Below are 13,191 nucleotides of genomic sequence, written 5' to 3' on the forward strand. Positions count from 1 at the left end.
ATGAGATGTTAACATATCATTCTTAGGTATTTTAAACAAATCGAGTTTCTGAAATTTGGACATTTTTAAGGAATTTTTGGTTTCCTTACTGTTTCTAACAGACAGGTTTTGAAGACATTGTTGCATTAGGAACTAAGTTTAAAGAAAACACTTCTGAAAAAGTTGTGCTTCGGGTTTGATCTCCCCAGTTATAATCATACTGAAAGGACTAGCTGCTTTTGTCATGGATCCTCTAACTGAGAATTTCTCTATGGTCACCTTTTTCCACAGATATTTGACAATTCGGTGAAGTTTCTAACAGTATAAAGAAAGGTTATACTGTGGGTGGCAGTAACTTTGTATTTGTTTAGGTATAATACATGCTTTGTATTGGTACTATTTCATACTGCTTTAAAATTTTTTAATATGGCAGTCTAGTTAGCTACGAGAGTTTTCCAGTGTTTGTACTGTTATGTGAACAGCTGTGGATTTGAATGTACTGAAGATAACTAATTTTGAATGGAACTCTCCATGTTGTAGTTAGATTAGTAACTGTGGACTGTGTGTAAAGTAGGTGTGGGGGGGCAGAACTCATGGTGTTACGCATATTAAACAGACTCTCTCCTCACTACAGAAGTTTGAAAAAGTGCAGAAGTGTTAATTTGTAGATTTCAGAGCTAAGTAATGCAGTCTACAAATAGTGTTTCTGCTGTGCAGAGGGAAATGTATTTTCAACAATTTAATTTGCAAACACAAATAGAAGATGGGGGAAGACAAGGTGAGTCTGACTTGTCCTCTAGTTGTCGGGCATTTTGGTTTTATTTCCATCTGAAGGGTGGATCAGAATAGCTTCTTAAAAAGAAATAATCTGCAAACTAATAGGCATTGTTCTAATGATCAAAGTATTGTGATTTTGTTGATGTGGGACATTAATATTGCTAGATACCACACAAAACTCCAGAGGCATAAACTGTGCATTACTATATGGAAGAGGCAAAAATATTGTGCAGCTGTATTCTTAGGTTTGTTTTTTTTCTCAAGATGTGACTGGTTTGTGCTGATGTGTTCCTCTATTACTCTGTACAAACCTTCATTTTCCAGAGGTTCTTAAACCTTTCTCTTTTGGCAGAAGTTCTGTGCTTGATGTTTGCCATGATTAAGGTTTTGAAGCATAGACTGTGGTGGGCAAAATGGAAGGAGATAGCTTTTTAGTCCTGTACCATGCCTAAGTACCAGAGTACTTAAACTCTCTCTGGTCTTCTGTTTATTGCCTAAAAATCTGTGACTTTGGTTCCATTACCTTTAATACAATCACTTGAGAAAGCTTTATTACAGGAGCAATTGTGGAAAAATGGTAGGTTTTGTTAGTTTATTTACATAACGAAGTCTTGAATAAAAATCTAATTGGGGGCAGTGCAAACCTGAAGCACCTTTCCTATCCCTTAATATTTGAACAATCCCTTGAATGTGATGGTTATTCTGCTTAAAGAACTTGACTTACGAGGAGTTACTTAGCACAGGACAGGTACCTTTTTGCCTTTGTTACAGCTGTATTTCTTCAGTTCCTTTAACTAGGCTGATTAAATTCAAACCTTTTAGGAGATGATGTCAGAGTTTTTGTGGTGCTTAATAGTTGCTCTGTGCTTTTAGCTCATTGGCTCATATTTATAAATTTAGTGAGAAACTTGATATCAGAACACATAAAGACACTTCATGCTTTTCATGAACACAACCAAATTCTTCTGTTTTAATTTTTCAGCTCCAGCGTGCTTTAAATTTACTGTAAATCCCTATAAAATGACACAGGGCTTGCAAGAGGCTGACAGATCTCTTGCCTACAACTGCTAGTAGGCAACAGCAGGGTATGCTTGGCACTGAGGTGTAAGCTTTACTGAGCTAGCATTGCATGAAGGCAGTGCTCTTAATTTGGTGTGTGACCCTACTGCATAGTAAAGGTTGTTGTTATGAAATAAGAACTTGGAAAGGTCATAAACCTACTGTTAATAAATACAATTAATAATGTACATAGAACAATGGATTTAAGTATATTCCTATCAAAAAGAATTATTAATGAACAGAAAGTGGACAGCATAGATCTGATGACAGGAAGGTTGCATCTAATCTGAATTACTGAGTGACCTAGGAAGCTTGCTTGGAGGGATTACCAAATAATTATGTTAATATGCAATTATCACCTCATTTCTTCTGTAGTAACCTCAAGATGTAGTGTAGTAAGGGTGTTATAGCAAGTGCTGATAGTTTGCAAAAATACTGATGTTCAAGATTTTTTATGACAATAAGAGTAGCTTAAGGCATTTAAATTATGATCTGTCAGCTTGAAGATAGATCTGACCTTACACTTTTTTAATGCTTAGACTATCTGGCCACAGGCAGTCATATCTGCAGAACACATTATGATTTTTAAAACTGATACTTTATTAATAAAAACAGTATTTAAAATTAGGTAGATTTTAAATAAATTAATAGAGAGTGGAGTGTGGTTTAGCTGGATAAATAATTGGTTTCTTTCTACTTTTGAATATGAAATAATTCCTGTATAGTAAATAGCATAGCATGTAAACCAAGAATAACAGTTAAGTGCACTGCAGTCATTCTAGGCTTAACTGAAATAATTGAATTGAATTTGACCTAGCCTTTAGATAAAGTATGTTTCAAAGGTAGGAGCTGAGATTGTGCAGGCTTTTCTAGACACTTTCCTTTACCATTTTTACATGTATATATCTCCTAGGTATATTGCACTAGATGCTTAAATAAAAACTACCTCAACTATCTAGTTGAGGTAATACAGTCCTGGTAGTGGATATGATAAGCAGTACTTTCAACAAATTGAAAGTTTGATCCCAATTTTTAATTTTTCAAATACACCAAGTATTAAATACAATATATTTTGACAGAATTAATAATTTTGTATTCCTGATAAGGTATAGTGAAGATAATTTTAAAACTGATGGAAACATGCAAAGAATATTGCATAGCCTTGGCTACATCTTAGTTACAATGATTGATTTTTCTTCTTTTCCTAAGGGACAAGTTAGATGATAACATTTCCTCAAGAAACATGGCACTGTGTCTTTAGTTACAGCTGTCATTGTTACTGCATAAATTCTGACATGTGGAGTAAATAATGTAACTGAAGTATTGCTTCTTGGTTCAGTGTTATCACAAGACTAAATTATTGTAATTTTAAAATACATTCTTCTGTTTTCTCTAATGCCACACTGTTAAATTTATTGTTGTTGTCCAGCACAAAAAAAAATTAATTGTACCATCTTGATATCTGGAAAATAAAATATATGATGATAAGAAAATTATTAAAAGGTAGTGATATTATTGATACAGTAATCATTTCAGGCTTGATTCAAAGACTGAAATCTGTAGGGATACCTTTATTACCATAGAAATCTTCTTATCATTCCCATATGGAATAGTTCACAATCTCCATAAATACACAGTGTGGAGAGGAGTCTCTTCCAAGACTGCGTTAGGTAATGCTTTAGGTGTCTCTGATAACTCTGAAGAGACTCTCGGTTTAATGGTGACCACAGGGTGTCCTAGCCACCTTCTTAATTTCAGCTTTAACAATAATAGTCATTAGCAGTATGGCTTTGTATGTAGAGCAACATAGTTTTGTCTTTATCATGTAAGCCTGTGAGAAGTTTTGAGGAGCCATTCCGATAATGAGGATTGTGGTCTCCAAGCAGCACAGTATTCTCAGTCTGCCTCCCCGCTGTTCAGGGGGTACCAGTGAAGTTGCTTTAAATGGGAAGCGTCTGTTCTTCCTCTGAACCCCTCACACCAGAACAGATGGGTGAAACTTGGAACATGGAAGGTTTTACCTCAGAGGTGGTAACAGTGAAGCCACTCATTAACACTGAATTTACCACTTCGTTAGCAACGTTGCTTCCTGTTGAGAAAAGCTAATACAGGCTCTCAGATTGACTGAGCATGCTTTTGTCTGCTTCTGCAGCAATAAACCAAGGAAAACGCACATCTTCCAAGCAAAATTGTTTTACTCAATTCCTTAGAAATGTTTTGTGAACAGTTTTATACTGTTTTGCCTGATACTATATGAAGCCTACATTACTGAGTTGTAAAATTGCTGGAGCTGTTGTGCATCATTGTAGGCTTTACTTCTTCTGATTGACTTTTGCATTACTGATTCTTAGTGTATGTTTGTACTGCCCATTTCTAACTTGTGTAGGTGATGTAAAGACTCCTGCTGGGTGGTGCATTATCACCATTTTAAGGTGATAGCTTTGAATGTGATCTTATTGGAAGTCGTTATTATAGTGAAAAATGACCCATCTCAAAACAGCAAAGAAAAACAAAAATCTAAGAAATGGCAAGATGAGAAACTGGGGTGTCTAGTGGAACATTTACGTAAAGGTATGTTATAGATGATAATACAATAAAAATACTTCACCCACTTTAAACATTTGTTATGCTGCTGATGTGAGCATTGCTGTATTTCTAAATTTGCTAGTTCAGTGATGGAGTAGCAAAGGAAATATTTTTTGAATGACCTAATTTTTCATTGTATTTCTACTCCAAATAGAATTACTTTTATCTGCAAACTAAGTTATTTTACACTGAGATTTGTCTTTTACAAAGTCAGAAGAGGTTAAATAATTTTTTGTCCTCTTGCTGATTTGAAACAAAACAGGTGCAATAAAAGAGAATTTCCATTAAGCCATAGTTAGTTTTGAATTGTGTGGATAGCTGTCATTCTGTTGAACTGAAAATACATATTTTAAAATGCTGTGTATGAAGATGAAACTGGTGTTTAACTAGGTTGTTTTCTCTCCTTAGGAGAAGAGGATGTCCGAAGTGGTCTTCCTGGATTTTGATAAAGGACCATTGCAGGAAGCCATGGATATTTGTTGTGAGTTATAACATCTTAATTCAAAGAGTCTAGGTAATAGCTCCTTTTAACTGAGTTCTGTTCAAAATGTTAATTAGTAACTGAAACTGTAATTGCAGGAATCAAATTGCCCAAAAGATCAAAGTGAGTTGTACTCTCTAAGGGTAAAATATGTGATTTCTGTAAAATATAGATGTCCTGACTGCTAGATGAATGTTTTAATGCCTTATGCTCACTGTGTTCTGAGGACCCATATAAAAAGTGAATACCAGAGTAAACTAAAGTTAACATTTCTGTTGGTCACACATTGATTTTCATGTGTAGGCAACTCATTTGTGCTCACTAAGCATTGAATAGATCATTTGATGTATGAATAAGAGTCACTTGTAGAAAGACAAGGCCACCCACAGGGAATTAATATGCAGTAGTTCTCTGTACTGGAAGATATTGTTAGTGTCATACTCTGGATTCAACACGATGACTTCATCTGGTAGGTAAATCCTAAAGAAATGTTTTGTTCTTACAGTATTTTTTTCCCCACCTTTGATAAGATGTTGTTTAATTTGCTTATCATTTAAAATAAATACTTATAAGCAAATGGGTTTTATTTGTTTTGAAGCAAGGAGAGTCCTTTTGTGAGAAGGGAATAGGAAGACATCGGGTTTCTTCAGTGAGTTTGATCCTTTGCTGTGTCTCTGTCATTCTGTCACTAATCAGATGCTAAAAATCAGCTTCACTGTGCTTTTTCCTTCTGCAGGCAAGGCAGACCTGTAGCATCAGGTTAATTGTATGGAAGTACTTCAAAAAAAGTGCTACCTTGAGAAATGTAAAGACTATTTTAGTTTCCTAAAAAAAGTATGTTTTAAAAAAAACAGAATTGTTAATAGATATCTGAGTAGCCTTTTCTCCTTACTTTTGCTTCTGGAGAACAACTGAAGATAATTTGTATTTATGTACATATAGAATGTATTTGTGTTTGTTTTAGCAATCTAATTTTCTCCATCTTGCATGTGTGTAGGTATCAGGCTTCTTTGAACTGGGATATTTGACAGTGACTAGTTTGCTGTATGGTTATTAATACTGCATATCAAAAAAATTTTATTTTTTTTATAGCTTCACTGATTCACTATAAATGTTTTGGATATCCTAAATGAAAAGCAGATTTTTGACAAGTTCAAAATATCTTTTTAGATTATGGTGTGAAGAGTGATCCTGAAGAAATGCTGTAAATGAAAGTTACCATTATTTGTTTCTGCAATTACCTGACTTTTTCTTGTTTGTTTTTTAGTATAAATGTACTTAATGGACAGACCAGCAATATGGATGATTTAGAGATAAATACTGGAGTTACTGGTGCTAAAGAAGAAGAAATCCTATGTGATGATAATTTTGTATCTGAGGAAGAAAGTGGCATTCCCAAACCAGAAGAGAGTGAGACGTCATTTCAGAAGAGCAACACATTGACTCTGACTGAGGAGCTATCAAGGGACAGATCTGAAAAAGCCTTAAGTGGAGGCCAGGCTTCTCTATTTATACACACTGGTGCTCCTACTGTTTCTAGTGAAAACTTTATGTTATCTAGAGGAACTGCTGTTAATGGACCAGTTTCACACTCCACCTCAACAAAGACTTCCATTATGAATAAAGGCAGCGTTTCATTAACCACTGGACAGCCTGGAGGTCATCTAGCAGATTCCTGCTCAACTTTGACAGTGGTTCATGATCTTCAGCTGCCTGCAAAGAGTACAACGCAGAAATCAAATCAGCACCAAGTTTTATTTTTGTTACCTGATGTAGCACATGCTAAGAACCTGACTCATTCCATTAAAAATCTACCTACCTCTGCTTCAATTGGTTGTGATTCACAGAAAACAGTAGGAAATAGTGTAGACAGCACTTTAGTAGACCAAGTAGAAGTTTGTGAGGATGATAAAAATATACTATTAAAAGATGATTGTGTTGATACATTAACAGGCATTTCCTCAGGTACAGGTGGCTTCAGATCGGGATGTGATCCCAGCTGGGATCCACAAAAAGAGTTTATACAGTTTCTTATGACAAATGAAGAAACAATAGAGAAGTCTCCCATTCACTGTAAGGTAGGGCTAGAAAAGAAGCGAAAAAGGAAAATGGATGTTAGTAAAATAACACGCTATACTGAAGACTGTTTTGATGATACCAGTTGTATTCCTAGTAAATCAAAACTATTAAATGTTGAATTCTTAGAGCAGAATGAGGAGCTACAAATAGTAGAACCACAGAAATATTCATTGAGTAAAGTAAAGCCTGAATCCACAGATGAAGAGCTGGAAACTGTTGATGCTATCCAGCAGCTCATTTATAGTCCCACTAGTAACTGTGCAGAAGATACTTCTCCTGTTCACACTAGCACTTTTCTATCCAATACTTTGAAAAATAAATGTGAAGAGAATGATTCTGAACCACCATCTACTTTCAGTACTGATGAACCATCATTTTATCCCTGTACAAAGTGCAATGTGAATTTTAGAGAGAAGAAACATCTGCATAGGCATATGATGTACCATTTAGATGGGAACAGTCACTTCCGGCATCTCAATGTCCCCAGGCCCTATGCATGTAGGGAATGCGGAAGGACATTTCGAGATCGTAATTCGCTTCTTAAACATATGATAATTCACCAGGAAAGAAGGCAGAAACTGATGGAAGAAATCCGTGAGCTGAAAGAACTTCAGGATGAGGGTAGGAGTGCACGGTTACAATGCCCACAGTGTGTATTTGGTACCAATTGTCCCAAAACGTTTGTGCAGCATGCAAAGACCCATGAAAAAGATAAAAGATATTACTGTTGTGAGGAATGCAATTTCATGGCTGTGACAGAAAATGAACTGGAATGCCATCGAGGGATCGCTCATGGAGCAGTAGTCAAATGTTCAATTATCGGTAGTGACTTGTCCCAGAGAAAAACTCAGAAAAAGGCATCCTTGAAAGATCCTTATTTAGGATCCTCAAGAAAGTCATCAACGTATATGTGTAAGCTGTGTCCGTTTGCTACTTCAGCTAGAAGCATTTTAAAAAAACACATGGCATATTTGCATTCAGCATCATGCATTGATCCCTTTGGTAGCCATCTTAGACTAGAGAAAAGAAAAGGCAGCATAATAGAAGAATCTTTAGATTTTCGTAGCAGGACAAAACAATTGATGAAACATTCTTCTACTTTTCCAAAGAACTCTGCTTTAAAACAGGATGTAAAAAGATCATTTGGCTCTACTTCACAGTCCAGTAACTTCGCAAAACTTCACAAGAGACCCTACAGGATACAGAAGGCTCGGAAAAGCGTTTCACAGTCATCTGTAAGTGTGTGCAATCTAAATTCTACAAACAAGAACTTTTTTATTAGAAATAGCATTGACCAAAAGCGTAAATGTTTTCATCAAGCAGCAAAACAGAAAGCTAGTGCCAAAAAAAGTAATTATTTATATAGACACAAATATGAAAACTACAGGAGTATTAAAAAATCTAGTGACTCTTACCCTTTGCATTTAAAAAAGGAAGAGTCCAAATCTGTCAGTGCTTTACGTTTATTTTCTTCATCAAGTAATAATTGTTTTGTCATGGATTCAAATAGCCTTGATTGCAAAAGGGCAGAAGGCTGTAAAGATCATAGGCATGTAGCTGTAAAAAGAGTGGTTAAAGAATCCAAGAGGGAAGGCTCTGTTACAGGAGATGATTTGGATTGCTGTCCAGATTTTCTGCATAAAATGACTGTTGTTGTTTTACAGAAACTAAACTCTGCTGAAAAAAAAGACAGCTATGAAACGGAGGATGAAAGTTCATGGGATAATGTTGAACTATGTGATTACACTACACAGTCTGTGGAGGATGAATCTTACAGTGATATTAATCAGGAGCATGTAAACCTATTCCCCATATTCAAAGGTAAAATGGAAGATAATGAAGCTGGTGATAAATCTTCACTTGGTTATGAGCAGAATGATGGCTTTTATTTTGAGTATTACGAAGATGCTGAGAGTAGTAATTTCTTGCATGATTTGCATGATCCTCAGAATTTAGAAAATGTAGGATCAGCATTGCCAAAGCATAATTCAGTTTTCCACTGGACTGATTTGTCGCTTGAAAAGAAGTCGTGCCCGTACTGTCCAGCAACCTTTGAAACAGGTGTTGGCTTGTCCAATCATGTCAGAGGACATCTTCACAGAGCTGGACTAAGCTATGAAGCCCGTCATGTTGTTTCACCAGAACAGATAGCAACAAGTGACAAAATGCAGCATTTTAAAAGAGCTGGAACAGGGACTCCTGTTAAACGTGTTAGAAAAGGTAAGATTTGTTTTTTATTTGGGTACAAAGTAAGGGGGGGGTAAAGAGATTTACTGAGCACTGAACAAGACTTACTTTATCTTGTTGTAAAGCCTCTTCTTGTGATTTGCAGTTGTCATGTTTAACTGTATATAATTGTCAAAAAACATTATAATTATTTTCTTTGTAGCAATTGAGAAATCTGAAACTTCCTCTGAGCATACATGTCAGCTCTGTGGTGGCTGGTTCGATACTAAAATTGGATTGTCTAATCATGTGCGAGGACACCTGAAGAGGCTTGGCAAAACCAAGTGGGATGCACACAAGTCTCCCATCTGTGTTCTGAATGAGATGATGCAAAATGAAGAGAAGTATGAAAAAATCCTAAAGGCTTTGAACAGTCGCCGTATTATTCCCAGACCATTTGTTGCTCAGAAATTTGCATCAAATGATGACTTTTTATCTCAGAATGTTATACCTCTTGAAGCATACCATAATGGCCTAAAGACTGAAGATATATCTGTGTCTGCATCGGAGGAAGAAGGGCTGAGTTTCCTAAATGAATGTGATGAAACAAAAGCAGTACTGCATGATGAAAAAAGAAATCAGTCACTTACACTGATAGAACTCCTGAAAAACAAGAGGTTAGGAGAAGAGAGGAATCCTGATATTTCCCCTCAAAAGATTCATAATCAAACTGCAAGAAAGAGGTTTGTTCAGAAATGTGTTCTTCCATTAAATGAAGACAGTCCATTGATGTATCAGCCACAAAAAATGGACTTGACTATGCAGTCAGGTAAGAAGGTGCTTCTTGAAAACATTTCCAAAGAACCATATAATTCATAGAAAATGTACAAGTGCAGAGTATTATATTTGAGATTCTGTTCATTTAATTCTTGTTTCGTTTCCAGAGGACACTTGACTGCGAGAGGTAGCACAGCAAATTTTTCTGACATGTTTTTCCTAAAGTGAAAAAACCCCTCAGCAGCACTGAAGGGTTTTTGCATGGAATATAGTTCCTGTTCTGCATATGACTGGGCATGCAGATTGAAAGTGGACACAAAGTGTGCCTCAGTAAGGAAGAAGACAACATCCTGCAGTAAACAAGTTGAAGTGTCCATGCATATTTGGTAGACTAACAGTTCTGAAATGTTTGGGCTTGCAACCCTGTTTTCAGGCATTAAAACACCTGGTTTGGGAATATTGCATTGAAGTCTTCAAGGTTTGTGCAAGGCAGCATTTGCTCAAACTAACGGAACTGTTGATACCATTATAAATGCATAATACTGTAAATTGGTGAATCACTGTCAACTAATTCTGATGGTTTTAGGCAAACATACTCTTACAACATAGATTAATTCTTGTTTGTTTCAAATTGTGGCTGCTGTGAGAAACTCATGCTTGCTTAGGGCCTGCCTATCCTGAGTGACAGCCTGTGCTGGTTCAAGCTTTGTTGGCATACAGTTGTAGCCAGCAGGTTTCCAATGTCTCTGACCAGTAAGGACCTAGATTGTCCCTCCACTGAGAATTGTGCTAATGAAACAATTCTACAATCAGTTTCCTAGCTACTCTGTATACTAATAGAGCAGGCTCTTAGGGTGATGTTTTTAACTTACTTGTCACATGAGAATTATTTCTAGTCTTGGAGAACTCTTACAACATCCTTTTTAATGTGTATGTAGAGCTTGCATTTACTGGTTTCTTGGTTGGACACCACCAATGCTGCAGGATTCTCTAGACTGAGGAGCAGGATCTTATTTTTATACCCCTGACTTTTTTTGGTGCTGTTTCTTTTCTTGTTATTAACCAGGTTAGTAAAACTGGCAGTGCCTAGTGCTTTTTCACCTATATTCTTTTCTTCTTTAAACAAAAAACCCCAACAATCTGATGTGCTCAGAAGTTCTTTTAGGGGGCTATAAAAGTGTGGCAATAAATCTCTCAAGAAAGGTGGCTTTCTAAAATGACACAGTAGAAGTGGAAAAGAATTACATTTTATGTCTTCTGTACGTCTGTGGTTGTCCCTTAAGACAGGAGATTGCTTAATAAAGGAAGTGTGTCTTTGACAGGTTTAATGATTTGAAAAACGAAGCTGGAGGGATAGCTTGCCAAACCTGACACTGTGTTTTGCTTTCTGTGTAATATTTACTGCTCAATACTAGGGTAGAACCTCTTTGGTTATGATGAAAAACCAAGTAAAAACACACGTACGCTCGCATAGTACTAACAGTTCTGAATGGGGCCCGATAGTTTTCTGTGGCTGAGGTAACAGAATTCGATAACTAACGCACTGTGCCAGTTGAGTTAATAAGAAAATAACATCAAGTTGAAAATCTTCTGTTTTTTCCTAAAAGCGTCAAATATTCCTAATTCTGGTTTTAGTTTTAAAAAGGCTTTTACCAGCAAGGTGTTCTTCTTCTGTAACTTGCCTGAAAAAACAGCATGTCTTCTGTGGGCTGCTGGAGAATAGCATTCTTTTCTTTCCTGCAGAGACTTTCCAGCTGAGTAGTTTTAGCTTTTTCATTTATTCTTCTAATAATTTATTAGTAGAGAACCTGAAATATTAGTTGACCAAAACAATGTATCTTTGGTAAAAGGCAGGGAGAAATATGGTGAAGTTGAGGAGGAGATAAGTTATAATGGTTTCTTTGTCTGTAAGTGAGGAGTTCAGTATTGTTTCATTGTTTTCGTGTGATAAATAGCATGTTGCTTTGTTGATATTTATTTAGCACAAAGATTTTAGCAAAAACTTCAAATCATTTACTTTCATTATCAATTGTGCATCTAAAGTAATGAACAGAAAATGCACTGAACAAAATATTTTGTCTAACAGCTGTTCAGTGGTGTGTTTTACCACCTTTTTCTCTGAGCCTTCAACAGCAGCCTAATTTTAGTATTGAGTGCTTTGGTCTTATGGGTAAAACACTTTTAATTACCACTTTCTCAACTTGACTTTTCAAATTCTCGTTATTGGAAATTCTGAAAGCTCTGAAATTTTTCAACAGAATTGTGCTATTCAAATTGCAGGATTGTATTTTGGAATTAGAGCTTCATTATGTGGAGATGTAGGAGCTTGGTAGTAGGTATTGAATGCAGAGTAGCCTACTGGGCTCAAGTTGCCTCCTTTCTGTTCTTTTCAAATAACATGGTTTGGCTTAAAGCACTAGGTGGAAAACTAATAACGGTTAACTTGGATCCTTCTAATATACTAAACAATCGCGTCAATGCAGTGAATATATTTTAAACCATCTTTATTGCAGAAAACTTTTTACAACGCTTTGAGAATTTCATTTTTTGAAGAGAGAACTGGATTATAGTTTTCTTTTGAATGATAGGTATGCCTGTGAAGCTTAGAACGTGTGTGCATTGCAATACGACGTTTACAAGTGCTGTTAGCCTGTCCAACCACTTACGCGCTTATGCACGAAAGAAGAGTGCTGGACTTTTGACTGGGACAGGTATGTTTTGTTACAGATGTAAAAGCAAGTCTGTCTATGATACATTTTCTTCATCAGACTGGACAAAAGCATATGTTAATTCAAAATAATTTTGAAGCTTCTGCTGGTAAACAATTTATTTGCCATAAAACTTCAGCAACTTGTAAGAAAACGTATGTTGCTGTTGTCCACTCTCATGTCTGATTTTCATTCTTAGTCTTTGATTTTGGATCCAACACTTAAGGTATGTAAGCAAAACTAAGAGATGGTTGCTTAAATTCATTCTCTATGATATCACAACTTCCAAACCAGATAGTTTGCCTTCTAATGAAGTGTTTTAAAGTATCTCAGAAATGAGAGCGGTGGGGAGGAAAAAAAGGCAATGATACAACAAGTAGTTTTTACTGTCTAGTACGTATAATTACAAAGAATACTGCAGTAAAACAGGAAAAGCAAATAATTTTACGCTTTGTACATTTCTAACAGCGTACTATATGTAGTTGGTTTCATATCTTGTTTGGCTCACAACCCAAGAACTACCTGCTCTGACACTGAGTGAGGGTAGTACAGCATTTGGCATTGCTATTAATGTTTTTA

At 36.0% G+C, this 13,191-nt stretch overlaps 1 protein-coding gene across 50 annotated transcripts in view; it reads left to right on the forward strand.

Moving 5' to 3' along the window:
- ZNF644 (zinc finger protein 644) overlaps window positions 1-13,191 on the forward strand; it is a 78,900-nt gene that overhangs the window by 56,624 nt on the left and 9,085 nt on the right. For 10 of the 50 annotated variants that reach the window (XM_086902021.1, XM_086902031.1, XM_086902020.1 and 7 more), the window contains 5 exons: window positions 4,810-4,882; window positions 6,150-8,196; window positions 8,626-9,181; window positions 9,351-9,956; window positions 12,493-12,615. In XM_086902021.1, coding sequence (XP_086758147.1) covers window positions 6,181-8,196; window positions 8,626-9,181; window positions 9,351-9,956; window positions 12,493-12,615 — 3,301 coding nt within the window. In that variant the 5' untranslated portion in view covers window positions 4,810-4,882; window positions 6,150-6,180. Of the gene's footprint in view, window positions 1-4,201; window positions 4,387-4,809; window positions 4,916-5,480; window positions 5,532-6,149; window positions 9,182-9,350; window positions 9,957-12,492; window positions 12,616-13,191 lie in introns of all 50 variants that reach the window. The other 40 variants (XM_086902043.1, XM_086902041.1, XM_086902048.1 and 37 more) reach the window with 11 other exon arrangements.

This window comes from Cyanistes caeruleus, chromosome 9, assembly GCF_971803275.1.
Source record: "Cyanistes caeruleus chromosome 9, bCyaCae1.hap1.1, whole genome shotgun sequence".
NCBI classification, from domain to species: Eukaryota; Metazoa; Chordata; class Aves; order Passeriformes; family Paridae; genus Cyanistes; species Cyanistes caeruleus.